Source organism: Oncorhynchus mykiss, chromosome 9, assembly GCF_013265735.2.
Source record: "Oncorhynchus mykiss isolate Arlee chromosome 9, USDA_OmykA_1.1, whole genome shotgun sequence".
NCBI classification, from domain to species: domain Eukaryota; kingdom Metazoa; phylum Chordata; class Actinopteri; order Salmoniformes; family Salmonidae; genus Oncorhynchus; species Oncorhynchus mykiss.
This window is the reverse complement of record NC_048573.1, coordinates 70,726,878-70,749,667: the sequence shown is the minus strand read 5'-3', so window position 1 is coordinate 70,749,667 and position 22,790 is coordinate 70,726,878. Positions and strand designations below refer to the sequence as shown.

The 22,790-nt window shown below is 39.4% G+C and overlaps 1 protein-coding gene across 2 annotated transcripts; it reads right to left on the bottom strand.

Moving 5' to 3' along the window:
* Window positions 1–338: 338 nt before the first annotated feature.
* LOC110532787 (TBC1 domain family member 22B) lies at window positions 339–21,773 on the bottom strand. 2 transcript variants are annotated; one of them, XM_036988894.1, is made up of 13 exons: window positions 21,501–21,773; window positions 19,350–19,406; window positions 17,635–17,984; window positions 17,300–17,467; window positions 14,560–14,630; window positions 14,133–14,261; window positions 13,605–13,670; window positions 7,862–7,976; window positions 6,900–7,006; window positions 6,674–6,749; window positions 6,427–6,554; window positions 6,185–6,280; window positions 339–5,909 (listed from the first exon to the last, which is right to left on the bottom strand). In XM_036988894.1, the coding sequence occupies exons 1-13, from the start codon at window positions 21,554–21,556 to the stop codon at window positions 5,781–5,783; spliced, it is 1,548 nt and encodes a 515-aa protein (XP_036844789.1). In that variant the 5' UTR covers window positions 21,557–21,773; the 3' UTR covers window positions 339–5,780. The 2 variants fall into 2 exon arrangements, with proteins under 2 accessions (XP_036844789.1, XP_036844790.1); XM_036988895.1 differs by lacking the exon at window positions 19,350–19,406.
* Between the last annotated feature and the right edge of the window lie 1,017 nt (window positions 21,774–22,790).

The window sequence follows — 22,790 nt, the reverse complement described above, 5'->3', positions numbered from 1 at the left end:
AAGCCAAACCAGTCTGTTTTGCCCCATGGTTGCGCGCACATCGGTTTGGTTGCTATAAACAACCAACCAATCTATCTATACCTTGCAAAATATTTGTTACACCAGTGGAGGAGTACTAAAATGGAGGCGCGTTGGCTTCAAAACAGCAACCCCTATCAGTTATCTAGTGTGTGTATATACTGTATATATATATATATCATTGGATGAACCCCAAAGTTTATGATTAGAGAATTAAGTGGAATGTAAAAGATATAAATATTTTATTTAGCCAGAGAGGAGTATAAATCTGAGCCCCCCCCCCCCAATGCACAACACATAACAACATGGCTCAGTCAAAACAAAGGGTAACAATCGTTTAATATAAACAAAAAGTTAATATACAGCAGAATACTGTAATATCTCCTCAATTTAAGGCTAAAACCAGTAATGACTACAGAAGCATGGGACTGAAAGAAAACATTATTGGCTGAATAGTTTGGTTATTGAAGATTAGAAAAAGACAAATGAATGATTGGAAATTTGAATTTAGACAATGACTTCAGGTTTCATTGTCCTATATCTCCTGTTTTTAAAATCAAAATGCAGTGAACCTTTGCATGACCATGAAACAGTGCGACATGGAGTGAATAATACAATCGGAGAATGAATTAAATTAAAATTACACAAAGTCAGAATTTTTTTTGAGCAAATAAACAAATGAGGACAGAGCACAGTTTAAGGCTGAAAGGCAACTACTTAAATACACCAACAAATCATTCTAAAATGTGAAAATGCCAACTAAGAACACAAGTCTGCATTTTTCCTACAAAAACACTGACTTCAGAAGACATGGTAAAATATGTACCTGGAACAAGCAGAAATCTAAAGTAGAATGACAATTAGATGATTTAATAGGCAGAAAAATCCTAATTGAACTACATGGTGATCTTAAAAACCAATATGAGAATTATACTGGTACAGAAGTTATGGCACTTCAGTTTTCTCATTATCATGATTACACATCCAATACCACCAAGTGCACTGTTCTAGCACTGATTATTGAAAAACTAACCAGGATCTTCAGATTGTGCCAGAAAAACTGATGCACGAAAAAACGTACTTCAGTTTTATTATGTTAGGTTGTCATAGGGTCACAAAAAAAACCTGACAAAACTAATTTGAGCCATATTGTTGAAACTGAACCTAAATGCCAATCAATTCATTGGTTGCACCTCCATCACTCGGTCGCGTCATACCATTCTTATGAACGTTCTCCATCTGCCCTTGATCTAAAATGCATTGAGTAGAATGCTCAGTCGGCCATCAGTTCAAAACAAACGTTCAAAACCATATTGTGACGAAACAAGCAACCATGAATACAAGAATGACTGTCACATCTTTCCTACCATAGCAGAGAAATGGGTATGAAAGTTGGAAATGTAATTACTATTCCTGATTTACATCAGCTAAGTGAGGTCAAGGCAGGTAGGCTACGACATAACCCCAATATCAACTGGTAGGCTACTACATAACCCCAATATCAACTGGTAGGCTACTACATAACCCCAATATCAACTGGTAGGCTACTACATAACCCCAATATCAACTGGTAGGCTACTACATAACCCCAATATCAACTGGTAGGCTACTACATAACCCCAATATCAACTGGTAGGCTACTACATAACCCCAATATCAACTGGTAGGCTACTACATAACCCCAATATCAACTGGTAGGCTACTACATAACCCCAATATCAACTGGTAGGCTACTACATAACCCCAATATCAACTGGTAGGCTACTACATAACCCCAATATCAACTGGTAGGCTACTACATAACCCCAATATCAACTGGTAGGCTACTACATAACCCCACTATCAACTGGTAGGCTACTACATAACCCCAATATCAACTGGTAGGCTACTACATAACCCCAATATCAACTGGTAGGCTACTACATAACCCCAATATCAACTGGTAGGCTACTACATAACCCCAATATCAACTGGTAGGCTACTACATAACCCCAATATCAACTGGTAGGCTACTACATAACCCCAATATCAACTGGTAGGCTACTACATAACCCCAATATCAACTGGTAGGCTACGACATAACCCCAATATCAACTGGTAGGCTACGACATAACCCCAATATCAACTGGTAGGCTACGACATAACCCCAATATCAACTGGTAGGCTACTACATAACCCCACTATCAACTAGTAGGCTACTACATAACTCCAATATCAACTGGTAGGCTACTACATAACCCCAATATCAACTGGTAGGCTACTACATAACCCCAATATCAACTGGTAGGCTACTACATAACCCCAATATCAACTGGTAGGCTACTACATAACCCCAATATCAACTGGTAGGCTACTACATAACCCCACTATCAACTGGTAGGCTACTACATAACCCCACTATCAACTGGTAGGCTACTACATAACCCCAATATCAACTGGTAGGCTACTACATAACCCCAATATCAACTGGTAGGCTACTACATAACCCCAATATCAACTGGTAGGCTACTACATAACCCCAATATCAACTGGTAGGCTACTACATAACCCCAATATCAACTGGTAGGCTACTACATAACCCCAATATCAACTGGTAGGCTACTACATAACCCCAATATCAACTGGTAGGCTACGACATAACCCCAATATCAACTGGTAGGCTACGACATAACCCCAATATCAACTGGTAGGCTACGACATAACCCCAATATCAACTGGTAGGCTACGACATAACCCCAATATCAACTGGTAGGCTACGACATAACTCCAATATCAACTGGTAGGCTACTACATAACCCCACTATCAACTGGTAGGCTACTACATAACCCCACTATCAACTGGTAGGCTACTACATAACCCCACTATCAACTGGTAGGCTACTACATAACCCCACTATCAACTGGTAGGCTACTACATAACCCCACTATCAACTGGTAGGCTACTACATAACCCCAATATCAACTGGTAGGCTACTACATAACCCCAATATCAACTGGTAGGCTACTACATAACCCCAATATCAACTGGTAGGCTACTACATAACCCCAATATCAACTGGTAGGCTACGACATAACCCCAATATCAACTGGTAGGCTACGACATAACCCCAATATCAACTGGTAGGCTACTACATAACCCCAATATCAACTGACACAAAACAGAAGGTCAAATGACAACATTTCAGTTTTCCATGTTAGACAGTAAAAGAAAGAGAGCATTACACATTCTTATAACAAAGGCTTGAAATACAGCTGTGTTGATATCACAGGACACCGTTTTCAATAGATCAAGTAACTGTGTAGGGAGGGTTACTAAAAGTTTCCTCTGAAAATCCCCATCAGCATTTAGCAACCCTCAGAGTCAAGGCAAAACACAGTCCATTACTATATAACAAATCTGAACATTTGACTTCTTAATATACACCATTTTCACTTCTATAAAGTTTACAGACAACTGTTTAAGTTAACCATTACTAAATAAGAGTAGATGCTGTTGCAAACCACAAACAGGGAAGTACAACAGTCATTTTCTCTCCTATCTGAAGAGCTTCCTGGATGGTCGTTATATTGTGTGGCAGATTGTTGATTTAGATTGCACTGGTTTGTACATTTCTTCAGGAAGAGGAAATAGACAAAAGCAACATTTGCATCGCATTGTTATGAACACCACAAACACACACAATATACGTTTGATAAAGTGTCAGATCCCCTTCAGGTTTACACGATTTGAAGGGTAGACAAGTCTCATTCAGTTGCAAATGACAAATTCATTTTTGATCCAATTGATCAACTTTCATACGTGCCACAGTTTCATATAATCTAGAAAGAAAATTGAAGTCTGACGATTACTAAACAAAATAGCAAATAATCAGATGATAAAATACAGCTATATCTAGTTCAACTAATACTTTATATCTAGTCCAAACTTTACAACAATACATCAACAATTAAAGGTCGCTATTCTCATCCGATTCACATTGAGGCCTTGGGATTCAATAAGGCACCCCTATAGATAAGCCCTGAAGTAAAGTACCTTTTCCTGGTGTACAGAGCGGCTATAGGTAGCAGCCGTGACTCCTCCCGTATCACGTTGTACTACATTGGACCATTTCTTCACTAGATATTCAGACTGGCCTTTTGCTGGACTCAATATTCCCACGAAGGGAACAAGTGAGGACAAAGTGGTCAAATATATGTGGGCTAGCTTTACCACAGAACTCTTGTCATAAACAAACGACAAAACAAAATAACTCAAGTATATTCTCTCTGAAACTTAAAGGATGATCAAACTGTCATCGTCATCCATTCAGAGTTCGGTTAAAACCTTTGAGACAAACAATACTGATTTAATGCCAGTATGAATTAATTTGAACTAGCCATTAACCGATTAGCCAAGTACTTATCCCTTCCAGATTAAAATACCAGTCATTTATACAGTACAGTATAGAGTTCCAACAGCAGAACTCACAGCTGTATGCCAGGACCCTACTCGATGCCTACGGCGTGAACTGTAACAGACTACTACTGAGACGTTCAAGCCACTGGCTCTAAGATAATACACTGCAGAGTCGGTGGAATGAAACTTGCCAATGCAATTATTAACAGAGAAAGACGGCAAGAAAAATATTGTACAAACGGTAGTTCAGGCCAGGGTTTTGAAGTGCATAATCTATCTATACGCATGTGCAAGGTATTTTACAGTATGTCCGTCAGTCATGTCAGAGGAATAAAAACCTACATATCAGCATATCTCTACATATCTCTACATATCTCTACATATCTCTACATACCTACATATCTCTACATATCTCTACATACCTACATATCTCTACATACCTACATATCTCTACATACCTACATATCTCTACATATCTCTACATATCTCTATATACCTACATATCTCTACATACCTACATATCTCTACATATCTCTACATACCTACATATCTCTTGTTTTACAATCTGTTCACCAGTGCATATAGCAGTGGTTTTCAACCTGTGTGACGCAGCACAGTGTTGTGCCTTGAGGAACTTTCAGCTGTGCAGTGAAACTTTTCCAAATCTTAATTATTTTTTTTGGGGGGGGGGGGGGGGACACTAACGAATGTGAACTGTGGAATTTGGACTTGGGAGCACCAGCGCCGTTCAGATAATACATTGAATGGCACATGGTTCCATCTGTGTGGCTGTTTCAAGTCCAGTGCACTCAGGCTGTTGTTACATTTTGTATCATTTGAGGGGCGCGCATCACGAGAAAGTACATTTATATCCCTTTACTTCGCCTGTGAGAACAATTAGCATAACCAAGTCTGATTAGGTTTAGCTGTACCACAGCCGTTGCCGTAGAAACAAACAGAGCGTGGCTTTGTGTCCGTGGTTGCACCTTTAACAATGCAGAAAACTGTTCATATGTAGCCCAAACTGTAAAAAAATTATATATATATATATATATATATATATATTTGTAACAGACTATATATACATATAACCGGACCTATAAAAAAAAAAATCTAACTCGGATTCACAGGACACTCTTTAAGGGGTAGACACACATTCAGATTAAGGAACGATCAAATTAACTCCATTTAACCTATAAAAAACATTTGTCACAGAAAATAGATGATTTGCAGTATGGATCATGTAAGATGCATGCCATTACCACTACATGAATAGGGAAATTGCAGGTGTGCAGCACAATGTTTTATCCTATCAAGGTGTGCCACGGTTAAAAAAAAAGAGTTGAAGAACCAGTGGCATAGAGGCCTATCTCTTGTAGTGATTGGGCGCGTCAGCGAACATATACTTGAGTCTGTATGCTTCAGCCAGGAGAAGGCCCACTTCCTCGTTCCCCCAGTGGATTGTAGGAAGGTTCTGGAGTAACATGAGAAGACCCTGGAAAGGCAGAGACACATTTTATGACATAAGCACCATTTTTGGAACTGGATGGGACGTGTGTGAATAATCCCGGATGGGCCTCAGTCACAGGCACCATCTGCAAAGTGTCATGAACACTGAAATATGCAGATCATTTTTTTTAATGAGAGCTTTTCACTGGAGGGTCTGTCAGGACATAGAAAAAAAGGTAATATGTTTTCAAATACCTTGATCAACAGAACCTGCTCGAGTACTGTACAAAACAGTTCAACAGTCGACAGAATTAATGGTACCTGAAAATCGACCATGGAGAGGATCTCTTTGCGCCACTCGATCAGGAAAGCAGCACAGACGTAGAGGTGGAAGTGGGAGAAGCCCTCTTGTTCAGCCTGCAGGGATAAACGACAGGTCAGCATGTGATGAACACGTACACATCATCTATGTAAATCCCACAAACATTCAGATCTACATGCAAACGTTGAATGCAAATATCTATATGTGTGTGTGTGTGTGTGTGTGTGTGTGTGTGTGTCACCTGATAGGTGTCCCAGAGGCGTATGGTGCAGCGTAGAGGTAGCTCTCTCATCAGCAGGTTGTTCATCCAACGAAAAGCAAACTGCAGGTACTCCACCTCATACCTCTTAAAGTAGTTGTGTATGTCCTCTGTGAGAGAGAAAAAGGGACACAGTCACACAGAGAGATGAAAACTGACCCTGAGGTCATCTGAAATAATACACACTGGCCTCAGACACTGTAAACAACACGAGGAGACCATATCTCACCATCGATTCTGCTGACCAATTCTTCCAAAGCTTTAACTTTGTTCTGTATCCCTGGCTGAGCAAAAGTGTAGTTGTCCTGTACAGATACAACAACAATAATACCAACAACACATCACGAGGAGGATTTTATTTGTGATTGTGTTTGTGTGGGGGGGGGGGGCTGCTGGAGACAGAGGTTCATTGGCACAGATGGAGAAAATAACTGAATAACATTCTAGATACCAACCTGTATTCCGTCCAGCAGCTTGGTCATGCACCAGAAGCTGTCTGCCTCAATGTTCCTCTGGGTCTCAAGAGGCAAGGATGCTACGTCAAAATTCTCCACATCCTCCTCTGTAGAGACAAACCCCAAATATCACAGTCATCCACCCCTACATCCAACACACTCATGGAAGCAGAGGTGCCGGTTTGCAATGCTGAAAAATAACTACGCAGGGTGGAAAAAAAATTAATGCATGTAACTGCCAAAATAAAGGAAACACCAACAACGTGTTTTAATAGGGTTGTTGGGCCACCACGAGCCACCAGAACAGCTTCAATGCACCATGGCATAGATTCTACAAGTGTCTGGAACTCTATTGGAGCGATACAACACCATTCTCTGTGAGAAATTCCCTCATTTGGAGTTTTGTTGATGGTGGTGGAAAACGTTGTCTCAGACACCACTCCAGAATCTCCCAGAAGTGTTCAATTGGGTTGAGATCTGGTGACTTTTTTTATTTTATTTTAACCTTTATTTAACTAGGGAAGTCAGTTAAGAACAAATACTTATTTTCAATGACGGCCTAGGAACAGTGGGTTAACTGCCTTGTTCAGGGGCAGAACGACAGATTTGAGAGATATACATACCCTTTAAACCCTCTAGGTTCTTTTGAGGCCTCTCTTTCAAAGTCACTGATATCTCTTCTTCTAGCCATGGTAGCCAAAATAAAGGGCATCTGGGCATTTTATACATGGCCCTAAATACTTAATTAACTCAGGAATCACACCTGTGTGGAAGCACCTACTTTCAATATATTTTGTATCTCTCATTTACTCAAGTGTTTCCTTTATTTTGGCAGTTAGCTGTATATTAATCCTTCGGAAATTAAATATAAGACACGATTATTGGACACCCTGTCAGAGGATTCAGTGGCCATTTTCATTTCATACGGAAAAGCCTCGTCTGGTTCACATCAGCCAACCTACCAACAAATTCGGAAAGGAATACCACAAAGAATGGAGTGACCAAGTCATTGATTCCCTGGACGTAGCCGCTGGCTGGATGGCGGATAGCCCAGATGAAGAGGATCCTCTCAAACACCTGATGAACACAAGGCACAGACAGGCATGGATACAATCCAACGAGATATTACACGTATACACTCTTAGAAATAAAGGTGTTATCTAGAACCTAAAAATGGTTCTTTAGCTGTCCCCATAAGAGAACCCTTTGAAGAAAGGGGTTCCGTGTGGAACCCATTCCACAGGGGGTTCTACATGGAACCCAAAATAGTTCTACCTATTTCGGGGGATATCCATCAATGCCCAGTACCTCACTTTATCACGAACCCCATCAAACTGCACCCAGGCTCCTCTTGTGAACGTTGGATGAAGAGTAACAGCAAAGCTTTGGTGTGTTTGGAAGGCGCGCAGTGGATTCATCTAAAATGCAGCGAATTCTAGCTTTGGACATGGGGTCAATGAAGCTTACTGTTGCTGTCGGTGTGCTGTACCGGCGTGGTGCTGTACCGGCGGTGTGCTGTACCCGCGGGGTGCGTGAGCATTGAAGGTGGAGTGGGACCAGAGGACTTCCTGAGGGTGGAGAGTGCATCGGAGGAGGTGGGGGGGGTCCACAGCGGAGCGGAGACCACCAGAGGCGAGTGACGGGGGGACACGGTGGTGAGGACGATGGAGTAGCACCTGGGGAGGGGTGCTCCATGGCAACAGAGGCGCCACCGGAGGCAGTGCAGTGGGAAGATGGCAGCGCAGTGGGAGGCGAGTTACAAGTGGATCGGGAATTCAATGAGGCCTTTGGGAAGAAAGGATTACATTTTGTGCACTTAAACGTCAGAAGTCTACTACCGCAGATCGATGAGATACGCCTGTTGGTTTGCAAATCAGAGGTGGGTGTCTTATGTTTCACGGAGACATGGTTGGATTCATCTGTTTGTGACTTAGAAATTGAGATGGGTAATTACTCTGTTGTCAGGAAGGATCGGAATCGGAATGGTGGGGGGATATGTGCGTTTGTAAGATCCGATATTGCTTTTAACGTCAGATCAGATTTAAGCGCTGATCCTGAGATTGTCTGGCTGGAAATCTGCCATCCCAAAACCAAGCCGATTTTGTTTGGGGTGTGTGTTATAGGCCACCCAAGCAGAATGCATTCTATCGAAGGTCTTATAATTGTGTTGTCAAACTGTAATGATTCCCTGGTGAAGGAAATAATTTGGGGATTTCCATACTGACGTCTGCACAAAGAATAGCCCAACCCACAATGTATTTATGCACTTTTGTAGATCACTTGCTCTGACCCAAATGATAAAAGATCCCACCAGGATATGTAAAACAGCGCAAAGTACGATTGACTTAATATTGGTGTCTGATAATCTAAAATATCGCAGAGTGGAGTAATAGTCTATGGAATCAAGTGATTATTATATTACATTTTGCACAAGGAGGATTCTTAAAGATAGATTTAAGTGTCACAACACCGTTAGAATCAGAGGACTCAAAAAATACTGTGTTGAAATGTTTAGGGAGGAAGTGGGTAAAATTGACTGGTCACCTGTGCTAGATAGTGTAGAGGTAGACAGTGCCTGGGAAGTCTTTTAAATGTAGATTCCTTGATGTGGTGAATGTGATGGCTCCCATTAGACGGGCCAGGGTAAAGCAGAGTTCTAGAACTTGGTTTAATCATGAGATTCTAGAATCTATCCATGCAAGGAATAAGGCCTTTAAGAAAATGTAAGAACTCTCAAGAGCAGCATGATTTTGTCCTATATAAACGTCACAGAAATGAAGCACAGAGCAGGATGGATGAAGCTAAGAGGGGTTACTTTGCTGAGAAAATAATTGAGAACAAAAATGACCCTAAAAATCTTTGGAAATCATTTAAGGAATTAGGCTGTAGTAGTACTACCAAAAACAAACTAAACAGTATTGGACTGAATATCAAGGAGGAGATGGTATATGAAAAAGCAGAGGTTGCCAATGAATTCAACTCTTTTTTTACTTCTGTTGCCAGCAAGCTGGTTAACAAGCTGCCCACCAGTTCTGGTTTGTATGGAAGCAACCAAGTCAAGAAATATTATGTAGAGTTAGGGCTTCAAACTCTTTTTCTTTTACAAAGGCAGCAACAGCCAAAATAGTCAGTATGCTGGCAGAGCTTACATGCTCCAAAGCCACAGGCCTGGAGAATATTCCTGCAAGGTTTCTAATAGATTCTGCTGAGCAAATTGGCCCTTGTATTACGCATATCATTAATCTCTCTCTTGAACAAGGCACCTTTCCCAGGGACATGAAACAAGCTAAAGTTATACCTCTGTATGAGAAGGGGATAAAGTCTGACCCTGGGAATTATAGGCCTGTATCTATCCTCTGTGTAACATCAAAGATCCTGGAGAGAATTGTACATGAGCAAATGTATGAATATGTTAACAAACAGGGTCTAATGTATGATTTTCAGTCAGGTTTTAGAAAAACATACTCCACTGATTCATGTCTACTTTACTTGACTGACTTCATCAGGAAAGAGATTGATGAGGGAAATCTGTGTGGAATGGTACTGCTTGACCTACAGAAGGCCTTTGATACAGTTAACCACTGTCTCCTAATCTCCAAACTGGAGGCACTGGGGTTAAGCAGTATCCCTCTAGGCTGGGTAAAGTCCTATTTATCGGGAAGGGAGCAAGTAGTAGAGGTTATTGTCTCAGGCAAAAACCAATGAGTTGTGGCGTTCCGCAGGGGAGCGTGCTTGGGCCTCTGCTGTTTTTGTTGTACATTAACCAGTTGCATCTCTAGGGGCGCTATTTCATTTTTGGATAAAAAACGTTCCCGTTTTAAGCGCGATATTTTGTCACGAAAAGATGCTCGACTATGCATATTCTTGACAGTTTTGGAAAGAAAACACTCTGAAGTTTCAGAATCTGCAAAGATTTTGTCTGTAAGTGCCCCAGAACTCATTCTACAGGCGAAACCAAGATGATACGTCAAACAGGAAATGAGCAGAATTTCTGAAGCTCTGTTTTCTAATGTCTCCTCATATGGCTGTGAATGCGACAGGAATAAGCTTAGACCTTCTGCCGTTTCCCCAAGATGTCGGCAGCATTGTGACGTATTTGTAGGCATATTATTGGAAGATTGACCATAAGAGACTACATTTTCCAAGTGTCCGCCTGGTGTCCTGCGTCGAAACTGGTGCGCAAAGCCATGTGCAAGTATTTTTCCATTTGATTGAGAGGGGAAACCATGCTTCCACGAACGATATATCATCGAAGAGATATGTGAAAAACACCTTGAGGATTGATTCTAAACAACGTTTGCCATGTTTTCAGTCGATATTATGGAGTTAATTTGGAAAAAAGTTCGCGTTTTGAGGACTGAATTTTCGTTTTTTTTTGGTAGCCAAATGTGATGTACAAAACGGAGGTATTTCTAATACACAAAGAATCTTTTTGGAAAAACTGAGCATCTGCTATCTAACTGAGAGTCTCCTCATTGAAAACATCTGAAGTTCTTCAAAGGAAAATTATTTTATTTGAAGGCTTTTATGTTTTTGTTGAAATGTTGCGTGCTGGATGCTAACGCTAATGCTAACGCTAAATGCTACGCTAGCTAGCTACTTTTACACAAATTATTGTTTTCCTATGGTTGAGAAGCATATTTTGAAAATCTGAGATGACAGTGTTGTTTACAAAAGGCTAAGCTTGCGAGATGGCATATTTATTTAATTTCATTTGCGATTTTCATGAATAGTTAACGTTGTGTTATGCTAATGAGCTTGCTGATAGATTTACACAATCCTGGATACAGGGGTTTTTTCATAGCTAAACGTGACGCAGAAAACGGAGCGATTTGTCCTAAACAAATAATCTTTCAGGAAAAACTGAACATTTGCTATCTGAGAGTCTCCTCATTGAAAACATCTGAAGTTCTTCAAAGGTAAATTATTTTATTTGAATGCTTTTCTGTTTTTTTGTGTAAATGTTGCCAGCTGAATGCTAATGCTAAATGCTACGCTAAATGCTACGTTAGCCATCAATACTGTTACACAAATGCTTGTTTTGCAATGGTTGAGAAGCATATTTTGAAAATCTGAGATGACAGTGTTGTTAACAAAAGGCTAAGCTTGAGAGCTAGCATATTTATTTCATTTCATTTGCGATTTTCATGAATAGTTAACGTTGCGTTATGGTAATGAGCTTGAGTCTGTATTCACGATCCCGGATCCGGGATGGGGAGATCAGAAAGGTTAATGATATGAAAGATGTTTGTTCATGCCGTCTTTTTCTTTATGCAAATGACTCCACACTTCTGGTGTCTCACAAAAGTAAAACTATGTTGGAGAGCATACTTAGCACAGAGCTTACTAACATTAGCAAATGGCTTGGAGATAATAAGCTATCTCTGCACTTAAGGGAAAACTGAAGCAATTATTTTGGGATCCAGACCTAAATTGTGTAGGTCGTCTGAAATCAGAGTGGGATGTATCCTTGATGGATGTATCCTTGATGGAAGCTTGGGAGGTGTGAGAATGGCCAATAAGGTGCTAGGGAAGGTTAATGCCAGGAGTTTTTGGCTAGAAAGTCCAAGCTGCTAGATAAGGACTCCATGAAAGTGCTAGCTACTGCCCTCATTCAATGCCATTTTGACTATGCTAGTACTTCCTGTTTTGGGGGCTTATCTAAACTTATGAAGGGGAAGCTCCAGATAGCCCAGAATAAGCTGATCAGGGTAGTATTGAAGGTGAGTCCACGTACTCAGGAGCTGAGGCAGGAGCTGCTTTCAGGAACTAAACTGGCTGCCTGTTGAGGCTAGGGTGTCCTAGATTAGAAAAGGTTTGGTTTACAGGAGTATTTATGGTCCTGCGCCCAGATATCTAAGTGATTACTATCCTCGTGTTAGGGATGCACACAATCACAGCACCAGATCAGGTGTTGCTGATGTGTGCTTATACGGGTTCAGGAGTAATGCTGGGAAAGGTACTTTCTTGTGTACTGGAGCCTCAGAATGGAATGAGTTGCCTCTGCCTATAAAAACAACGTCCTCTCTGGGCAGTTCTAAAAATAAACTTCAAATATATTTGATGTCTTCTGTGCCCATATGAATAACCCCTATGATGTAACTGGAATGAGGAGATGTTCTTCTTCTCTGTTTTTGATGAGATAGATTTTCTTCTTCTTCTCTGTTTTTGATGAGATAGATGTTCTTCTTCTCTGTTTTTGATGAGATAGATGTTCTTCTCTGTTTTTGATGAGATAGATTTTCTTCTTCTCTGTTTTTGATGAGATAGATGTTCTTCTTCTCTGTTTTTGATGAGATAGATGTTCTTCTTCTCTGTTTTTGTTTTATTATTTCACTGCCATACTGTATTCAATCTTGCCTATTCATCTTGTCTCAAGAGGACCACAATGGAAATAAGTCCCAGACTTTATTGTGTGTTATGCTCTATGATTTTATTCATGTGCATGTATGGCTTTTGAGTTGTAATGTGTGCTTGTTTTTTAAAATGGTCGAATTAATAAACTAAACTAAACTACCTGAAACCAAAAAGGGTTCTACCTGGAACCAAAAGGGTTTTCCTATGGGGACAGCTGAAGAACCCTTTTGGAACCATTTTTTCTAAGAGTGTATTAAAAAACCCATCTATATAAAAAAATATAAAAAATGAATTGTTGCCTATCCAAGCCAGGCAAATAGTATGAAGAGCTGAGAGAGAGAAGCTCACCTCTTGCACCGCAGGCTGCTGGAAAAGTGGAATTAGTGGGTTTGTCCTCGGAATATCAATGTGGATCTGTGGAAACAAAGCATGTTCTACTTAAACACTGACTCACTACAGTAGGTATGATCTACTTAAACACTGACTCACTACAGTAGGTATGATCTACTTAAACACTGACTCACTACAGTAGGTATGATCTACTTAAACACGGACTCACTACAGTAGGTATGATCTACTTAAACACTGACTCACTACAGTAGGTATGATCTACTTAAACACTGACTCACTACAGTAGGTATGATCTACTTAAACACTGACTCACTACAGTAGGTATGATTTACTTAAACACGGACTCACTACAGTAGGTGTGATCTACTTAAACACTGACTCACTACAGTAGGTATGATCTACTTAAACACTGACTCACTACAGTAGGTATGATCTACTTAAACACGGACTCACTACAGTAGGCACATGCTACTTAAACACTGGTAAACATTGATATATTAGGATTTGGTGATTCATCTATATTACCTGTCTATATGTGTCTTTGTAAGTTTCGTCTGTCCTGGAGTGGTAATACTGTTCAATGAAACCAAAGTACTCATCTCTCTTCCTCTTCAGCACCAGGTCTCTGCGCTCCATGTTGACTGGGAGGTAACCCTACCATTGATAGAAATGACGAGAAGAAAACATGTTGTTTATTAATCAAGAGGAAATACTCAGTACCGGAACAGGAAGTGTGATAAGTTTGGGAAGTGATATTATTTCACACTGCTACAATTGCTCAGAGAAAGACATTTTGTTGAACAAGTAATAATAAAATAAAAACATCTTAAAAAGATAGGATGTGAAACCCACCCCAACATATCGTCATACTCCTTTGTGTGTGATCGCCAGCTTAGCCAAAGGTCATCATGGTACTTACAGAGAGTAGGTCAAAGGTCATCATAGTACTTACAGAGAGGAGCCTCCATGTGATGGGCCTCACTTCTCGTGGAATGCCTGACCAGCTGTGCTTCCGGAGCTCCTCTGTGGATCACAAGGCCCAGGAGATAGAATGAGAATACATACTTTACATTGTAAATAATAGAATGAGAATACATACTTTACATTGTAAATAATATGAGAATACATACTTTACATTGTAAATAATAGAATGAGAATACATACTTTACATTGTAAATAATAGAATGAGAATACATACTTTACATTGTAAATAATAGAATGAGAATACATACTTTACATTGTAAATAATAGAATGAGAATACATACTGTACATTGTAAATAATAGAATGAGAATACATACTTTACATTGTAAATAATAGAATGAGAATACATACTTTACATTGTAAATAATATAATGAGAATACATACTTTACATTGTAAATAATATAATGAGAATACATACTTTGTAAATAATAGAATGAGAATACATACTTTACATTGTAAATAATAGAATGAGAATACATACTGTACATTGTAAATAATAGAATGAGAATACATACTTTACATTGTAAATAATAGAATGAGAATACATACTGTACATTGTAAATAATAGAATGAGAATACATACTTTACATTGTAAATAATAGAATGAGAATACATACTTTACATTGTAAATAATATAATGAGAATACATACTTTGTAAATAATATAATGAGAATACATACTTTACATTGTATATAATAGAATGAGAATACATACTGTACATTGTAAATAATAGAATGAGAATACATACTTTACATTGTAAATAATAGAATGAGAATACATACTGTACATTGTAAATAATAGAATGAGAATACATACTTTACATTGTAAATAATAGAATGAGAATACATACTTTACATTGTAAATAATATAATGAGAATACATACTTTACATTGTAAATAATATAATGAGAATACATACTTTACATTGTAAATAATAGAATGAGAATACATGCTGTACATTGTAAATAATAGAATGAGAATACATACTGTACATTGTAAATAATAGAATGAGAATACATACTTTACATTGTAAATAATAGAATGAGAATACATACTGTACATTGTAAATAATATAATGAGAATACATACTTTACATTGTAAATAATAGAATGAGAATACATACTTTACATTGTAAATAATAGAATGAGAATACATACTGTACATTGTAAATAATATAATGAGAATACATACTTTACATTGTAAATAATATAATGAGAATACATACTTTACATTGTAAATAATAGAATGAGAATACATACTGTACATTGTAAATAATATAATGAGAATACATACTTTACATTGTAAATAATAGAATGAGAATACATACTGTACATTGTAAATAATATAATGAGAATACATACTTTACATTGTAAATAATAGAATGAGAATACATACTGTACATTGTAAATAATAGAATGAGAATACATACTTTACATTGTAAATAATAGAATGAGAATACAAACATTGTAAATAGAACATTGGCCTTCAATTAGCTTCCTCAATCTACACTGAACAAAAATATAAACGCAACATGCAACAAATTTCAAAGATTTTACCGAGTTACAGTTCATATAAGGAAAGATGTAATAAATTCATTAGGCCCTAATCTACAAATTTCACATGACTGGGAATACAGATATGCATCTGTTGGTTACAGATACCTTAAAAAAAAGGTAGGGGTGTGGATCAGAAAACCAGCCAGTATCTGATGTGACCACTATCTGCCTCATGCAGTGTGACACATCTCCTTTGCAAAGAGTTGATCCGGCTGTTGATTGTGGGCTGTGGAATGCTGTTCCACTCCTCTTCAATGGCTGTGTGAAGTTGCTGAATATTAGTGGGAACTGGAACATGCTGTCGTCCACGTTGATCCAGAGCATCCCAAACATGCTCAATGGGTGACATGTCTGGTGAGTGTGCAGGCCATGGAAGAACTGGGACATTTTCAGCTTCTAGGAATTGTGTACAGATTCTTGAGACATGGGGCCATGCATTAACATGCTGAAACACGAGGTGATGGTGGAGAATGAATGGCACAACAATGGACCTCAGCATCTCGTCACGGTGTCTCTATGCATTCAAATTGCCAACGATAAAATGCAATTGTGTTCGTTGTCTGTAGCTTATTCCTGCCCATACCATAACCCCACCACCACCACGGGGCACTCTGTTCACCACATTGACACCAGCAAACCGCTCGCCCAGACAACGCTATACACGTGGTCTGCGGTTGTGAGGCGGGCTGAACGTACAACCAAATCTTTTAAAATGATGTTGGAGGCAGTTTATAGTAGAGATATTAATATTAAATTATCTGGTAACAGGTGGACATTCCTGCAGTCAGTATGCCAGTTGCACGCTCCCTCAAAGCTTGAAACATTTTTGGCATTGTGTTGTGTGACAAAACTGCACATTTTAGAGTGGCCTTTTATTGTCCCCTGCACAAGGTGCACCTGTGTAATGATCATGCTGTTTAATCAGTTTTCTTGATATGCCACACCTGTCAGGTGGATAGATTATCTTGGCAAAGGAGAAATGCTCACTAACAGGGATGTAAAGACAATTTGTGCAAAAACATTTGACAGAAATAAGCTTTTTGTGTGAATGGAACATTTGTGGGATCTTTTATTTCAGTTTATGAAACATGGGACCAACACTTTCCATGTTGTGTTTATATTTTTGTTCAATGTATAGGGTGTTGAGTCTCACCGAGGTCGGTGTTAGGACAGGACAGAAGGTATTTGAATTTGTCCAATCGACTCTTGTCTCGCACTGTCATGATTGGGGCCCCCGATGAATTTTGGTCAGAGATTCTGGCGACTAACGGGATGATGGGGCGGACTGGGAGAGACTGTTGCTTCTGCAGAGTGGAACGCACTGTGGAGGAAGAGAGTGGAGGATCATGGGACTGCAGAGTGACAAGTCACAAAGAGCAGATTATTGACCATATCAAGGCAGTATTGAGTTGATAATGAGCAATATCTTAAATGGGATAACACATGTTCCCTAAAACCCACCCCTGACTTTAGTGTCCTGTTCATTACCTGTATTGGTGTTGAGCTGGGCCTCACTGCTGGACTTCACCACCACTCTGCCATTGGCCTCCTCATGCTGAAGGCGGACCTCTGCTGTTGGGGGAGCCAGCCGGTCTGCAGGCCCTGGCCCTGTGTCTGGCTCAATGGTGGTGTTAATGGGTTGTTGTGGAGGAAGAGGAGGTACCTGTTGTGTGGAGAGCAGGGTGGGTGGGAGAGATGAGGGATGGATGGGAGCTAAGAAGTCCTCATCCTCCTCATCGTCAATGTCCCAGGCATCGTTTGTGCTGCGGGCAAACTCGTGGAAACTAGACGCCTTTTTGGACTTGAGATTATTTGCCTTTGGAGTGTCTTTAGGAAACCTGCAGAGAGAAAATGAAAACGTTTAATCTACGTGCCACTGGTATAAAGAAGAAACCATTGAGCAGCTACAGCTGTCTCATGGTAAACACACAATGATACATTGACAATATACACTGAGTGTACAGAACATTAAGAACACCTTCCTAATATTGAGTTGCACCCCCTTTTGCCCTCAGAACAGTCTCAATTTGTCGGGGAATGGACTCTACAAGGTGTTGTAAGCGTTCCACAGGGATGCTGGCCCATGTTGACTCCAGTGCTTCCCACAGTTGTGTCAAGTTGGCTGGATGTCCTTTGGGTGGTAGACCATTGTTGATAAACACGGGAAACTGTTGAGCGTGAAAAACCCAGCAGCGTTGCAGTTCTTGACACAAACCGGTGCGCCTGGCACCTACTACCACACCCTGTTCAAAGGCACTTAAATCTTTTGTTTTACCCATTCACCCTCTGAATGGCACACATACACAATCCATCTCAAGGCTTTAAAAAAATCCTTCTTTAACCTGTCTCCTCCCCTTCATCTACACTTAAGTGGATTTAACAAGTGACATCAATACGGGATCATATCTTTCACCTGGATTCCCCTGGTCAGTCTACGTCATGGAAAGAGCAGGTGTTCATAATGTTTTGTATTTTCACTATATATAATATAAAAAGGAACCGCTGAACAAAAAGGAATAAAAAGGAATAGTGTAAAAAAAAAGATCAATGTAATAACGTGGAACAATCAAACTAAACAATTATCATCCACACATATTCAAAGGCTTGGCAATACAGACAAGACACGAACGTCAACAATCTAAACTAAACAATTATCATCCACACATATTCAAAGGCTTGGCAATACAGACAAGACACGAACGTCAACAATCTAAACTAAACAATTATCATCCACACATATTCAAAGGCTTGGCAATACAGACAAGACACGAACGCCAACAGTCTAAACTAAGCAATTACCATCCACACATATTCAAAGGCTTGGCAAAACAGACAAGACACGAACGTCAACAGTCTAAACTAAACAATTATCATCCACACATATTCAAAGGCTTGGCAATACAGACAAGACACGAACGTCAACAATCTAAACTAAGCAATTATCATCCACACATATTCAAAGGCTTGGCAATACAGACAAGACACGAACGCCAACAGTCTAAACTAAGCAATTACCATCCACACATATTCAAAGGCTTGGCAATACAGACAAGACACGAACATCAACAATCTAAACTAAGCATGCGAAAATCTATGTTGAATCAATTAAAAACATAAAGGGTTAAATAAAAGAAGATGTGCTGAATGACATATAGTATAAATCCCCGTGGGTTCCATGCAGATCAGCTATGCAGAGCACTTACGTGCGGTGGATTCTGGGGTCAAGGGGAGGATGCTGTGCTCCATAAACTGGCTGTATACTGTAGAGGGGAAAGAGCAGTAGCCTAGCTGTACTTCACTGGGGAGAACGTGGGCCCATTGAGGCCTCTTTTCATGATTCATTGACAATGTTGGTCATAAGGCCGTCATTGTAAAAAAACTAATTTGTTTTTAACTGACATGCCCAGTTAAATAAAATGTTTTTAAAAAATCATAATAATACAAAAATGTATAGTCAACTCATTATGAATTTTACACGTTGAAAAGCATAGACCTCCCCCAGAGCAACCATAATGGGTATACTGAGGACTTCTTAGCTCGCTCCTAAAATATTAATCTAAATTCTGTTTTGGTTTTGGATAATGGTTGTTACAGTAGTACTGTAGGTATATACTGTAGCTCTAAGAGATTCTGTGAACAGCTTGCCAGTGCGAGTGACAGACTTACTGCCACCCCATGGAGAGAGTATCCTGTTCAGCGGATGCTAGCATGTTGAGCACTCATCTGATGATGCTACAAGAGCTGTGACCTGCAACACAGTCCAAAGGCGCCTGTGTGCCTGTCTCCCTTTGTGTTCTGACGTGAACCAAGCTCCGTCGAGGGGGAAATAGCCAAATGTTATCTAGGCTACGTTGTGTAGATAACTGAATTAGTCAAGTCACTGGGTCTTTGACACAATAATAGCTCATGTTGTAGTAAAATGACTCGTCAGCTGTGTCTTTCGGGGATATTTGTAGAATATTGACTTTACCTAGTAACCTTTTAATATAATGTATTTATTTACAGACTGTATATTTGTGTAAAAGGCACAATGGTAATGCCCTATCATGTCTGGATGGTATCTCATAATGGATCATTACGTAACTTGTTCTGTCAGGATTGGGAACAGTGTTGTTTCCTCACCAAAGGCAACACCCACTCCTTAGAGACTCCTCACATTACCTTGGTACCCACCACACCCTACCCTTGCCCTGGAGCCTCAACAGACCCGGGCAGCCTGGCAGGAAAACAGCCATTCAACTGCCTGGGCTGATTTGAGGCCTGTAATTCACAAAGCATTTTTTAGAGTAGGTATGCTGATTCAGTATCAGGTCACCCCTGTCCATATAATTGTATTCATTGGGATCTAAAAGGCTAAACTGATCCTAGATCAGCACTTTGTGAATATGGGCCTTGGTCATGCATTTCCAATGTCACTGACATCTGTGTTCTCCCATCCCCCATGTGACTGACTCAATTAGTGACTTAGAAGGGCTCGAGAGTATTAAAGAAAAGCACCAACCCGGAGAATAAACCTGTAACCAGAATGATTTGTACTTTCCATTCAACATTATGTATCTAAAATAATGGATCATATTCAATCATAAAACTGTGCATAACAACTCAAATGTAGCCTATTGGGATAGAATAACGTTATTTGCTAATTGTTCATAGGAACAAGATGAAAACGTTTGATTTTTTTCAAAAAACGTTCTGCTGAAATATTTAAACTAGGTTCAAGAGTTTTTAAAACGAATAAATCAAGATCTTCACTCTTGACCAGAAATGACTGTCAACTCTAATAGCTACAATGTTGTAATCAACTTCCCCTTATGATCGTTTCTGAAGAGATACATTGTGATACCTCATCATGGGCCATAATTAGATAGACACATTGTGTTGATTTTCCCACCGGTAAAGGGGTTCCACAACAAAGGCTCATATGCCAATCTATTAGTTAAATACTCTATTGGGGACGTTTCTGAAATGATTTTTTTCTCAGTCTGCTGCATATGCTACATGTCAACATTCCCCCGTTACAGACCACATGACATAGGTTGTATATGTAACGTTAGGTAACAACATATGTTAGCCAAGACAAAGGCATGATTGTGGCCTCATATGAGCTCTAATAAGTGCTCCTAGTGCAACAAAGACCACCACTTCTTTATTGTCAAAGGCTTTATAAACTATCCATCGAACAGGGCTATTAAGCATATGTTTTATTAACCTTTAATGGCACTGTAATGACGCAAAATCAACGACGTTATGCCCACTAAAATACAGGAGTTATTAACTCCTTATCAGAATACACCATTCTAATCTTAATAATCACGAGATTGTTATCATTGACGAGAGGGAGAACTGAAACCTACCTCCCTGGAACCTTTGCGTTTTTCCTCCAGAAATGAATTCTGTTATCGGTGGCCATGCTTGGAAATCCCCTCAGACCATCACCGCGCGCAGTTCTACAAATGTACAAAGCATTGGAGACGATTTTAACGTTTCCGATTCAATATACTAAACCGTGTTGTATTTTCTGCGACCAACAACAACGTTTTGACATGTGACAATAATGTTATTTTGTTGCAATTGGCGAGAACGTATAATACAGAACGATGGAGGTCGCCATCTTGGACACATTTACATGGACGTGTGATTGGCGGACGGGTTTAACAGGTGCATAGACACTTACCAATAGGAATACTATGGCGACAGAGAGACAACCTTCTCTGAACACGCATCCTTCATCTTGTGGTGTTACAAGTAACATTCATGAACCCGGGAAAATAAACATTCGTTATTATTATGTTATTATGACTTAGGTGTAATAAATAGTAAACTAGCTAGCCTGAGGTCTTCTCTTGGCTTGTATTTTATGTTACATAGTTAGTACTTCGTAAGGGACAGGGTTATTTTTCCAAACAGGAACAAATCAGCATGAGAACAAATACATAGACTCATATTTCAAAGCAGAAACAATCATTTTGTAGACCTTGTTCCTAAGGCTGGGAATTGCCAGAGACATCACGATACGATATTGTCCACTTCACGATACTCAGGTGCCGATACGATATGTAATTGCGATTCTCACGATGCAATGTGCATTGCGATTTGATGTTCCAAACTATATATCTGCTGCAGAGCACACAAGAGAAAGAGTTTTGATCAGTCGGGGAAATAAAAGTGCTGAAAACATATTGGCTCACCATTTTAAAGGAAGATGGAGAACAAGTCGGTACTAGGAGTCAAATAATATAACATCATCCAAATAATATCACAATATGTAACTATCGATTTGTTCCCCCATCGCTACTTGTTCATAATTTCCATGCTCTGCATTGTGTTCTTATTCCCACAAGAGGGCAGGCATTTTCTGATGTAGATTGATGCTACGCAGAATTGTGGGCTATTGTTATTCTATTGCTATCAATACAGCATATTGTTGTTCTATTGCCATTAATACAGCATATTTCTATTCTATGGCCTTCAATACAGCATATTGCTATTCTATTACCTTCAATACAGCATATTGTTGTTGTGTTTATTTCCTTCAATAATGCAGATTTTTATAATCTGAATCTATAGAGCACATACTCAATGGCTTTCACAGATTGCTCTTTCAAATGCAAATGTGAGGAAATTGCAATTCTGCTCATAAATGA

Coding starts and splice junctions, on each gene's coding strand:
- LOC110532787 (XM_036988894.1), bottom strand. CDS start 21,556: ATGGCCACCGATAACAGAATTCATTTCTGGAGGAAAAACGCAAAGGTT. Junction 7,977..13,604: donor AGCAGCCTGCGGTGCAAGAG/GTGAGCTTCTCT, acceptor TGTGTTCATCAG/GTGTTTGAGAGGATCCTCTT. Junction 6,750..6,899: donor AGCTGCTGGACGGAATACAG/GTTGGTATCTAG, acceptor GTATCTGTACAG/GACAACTACACTTTTGCTCA.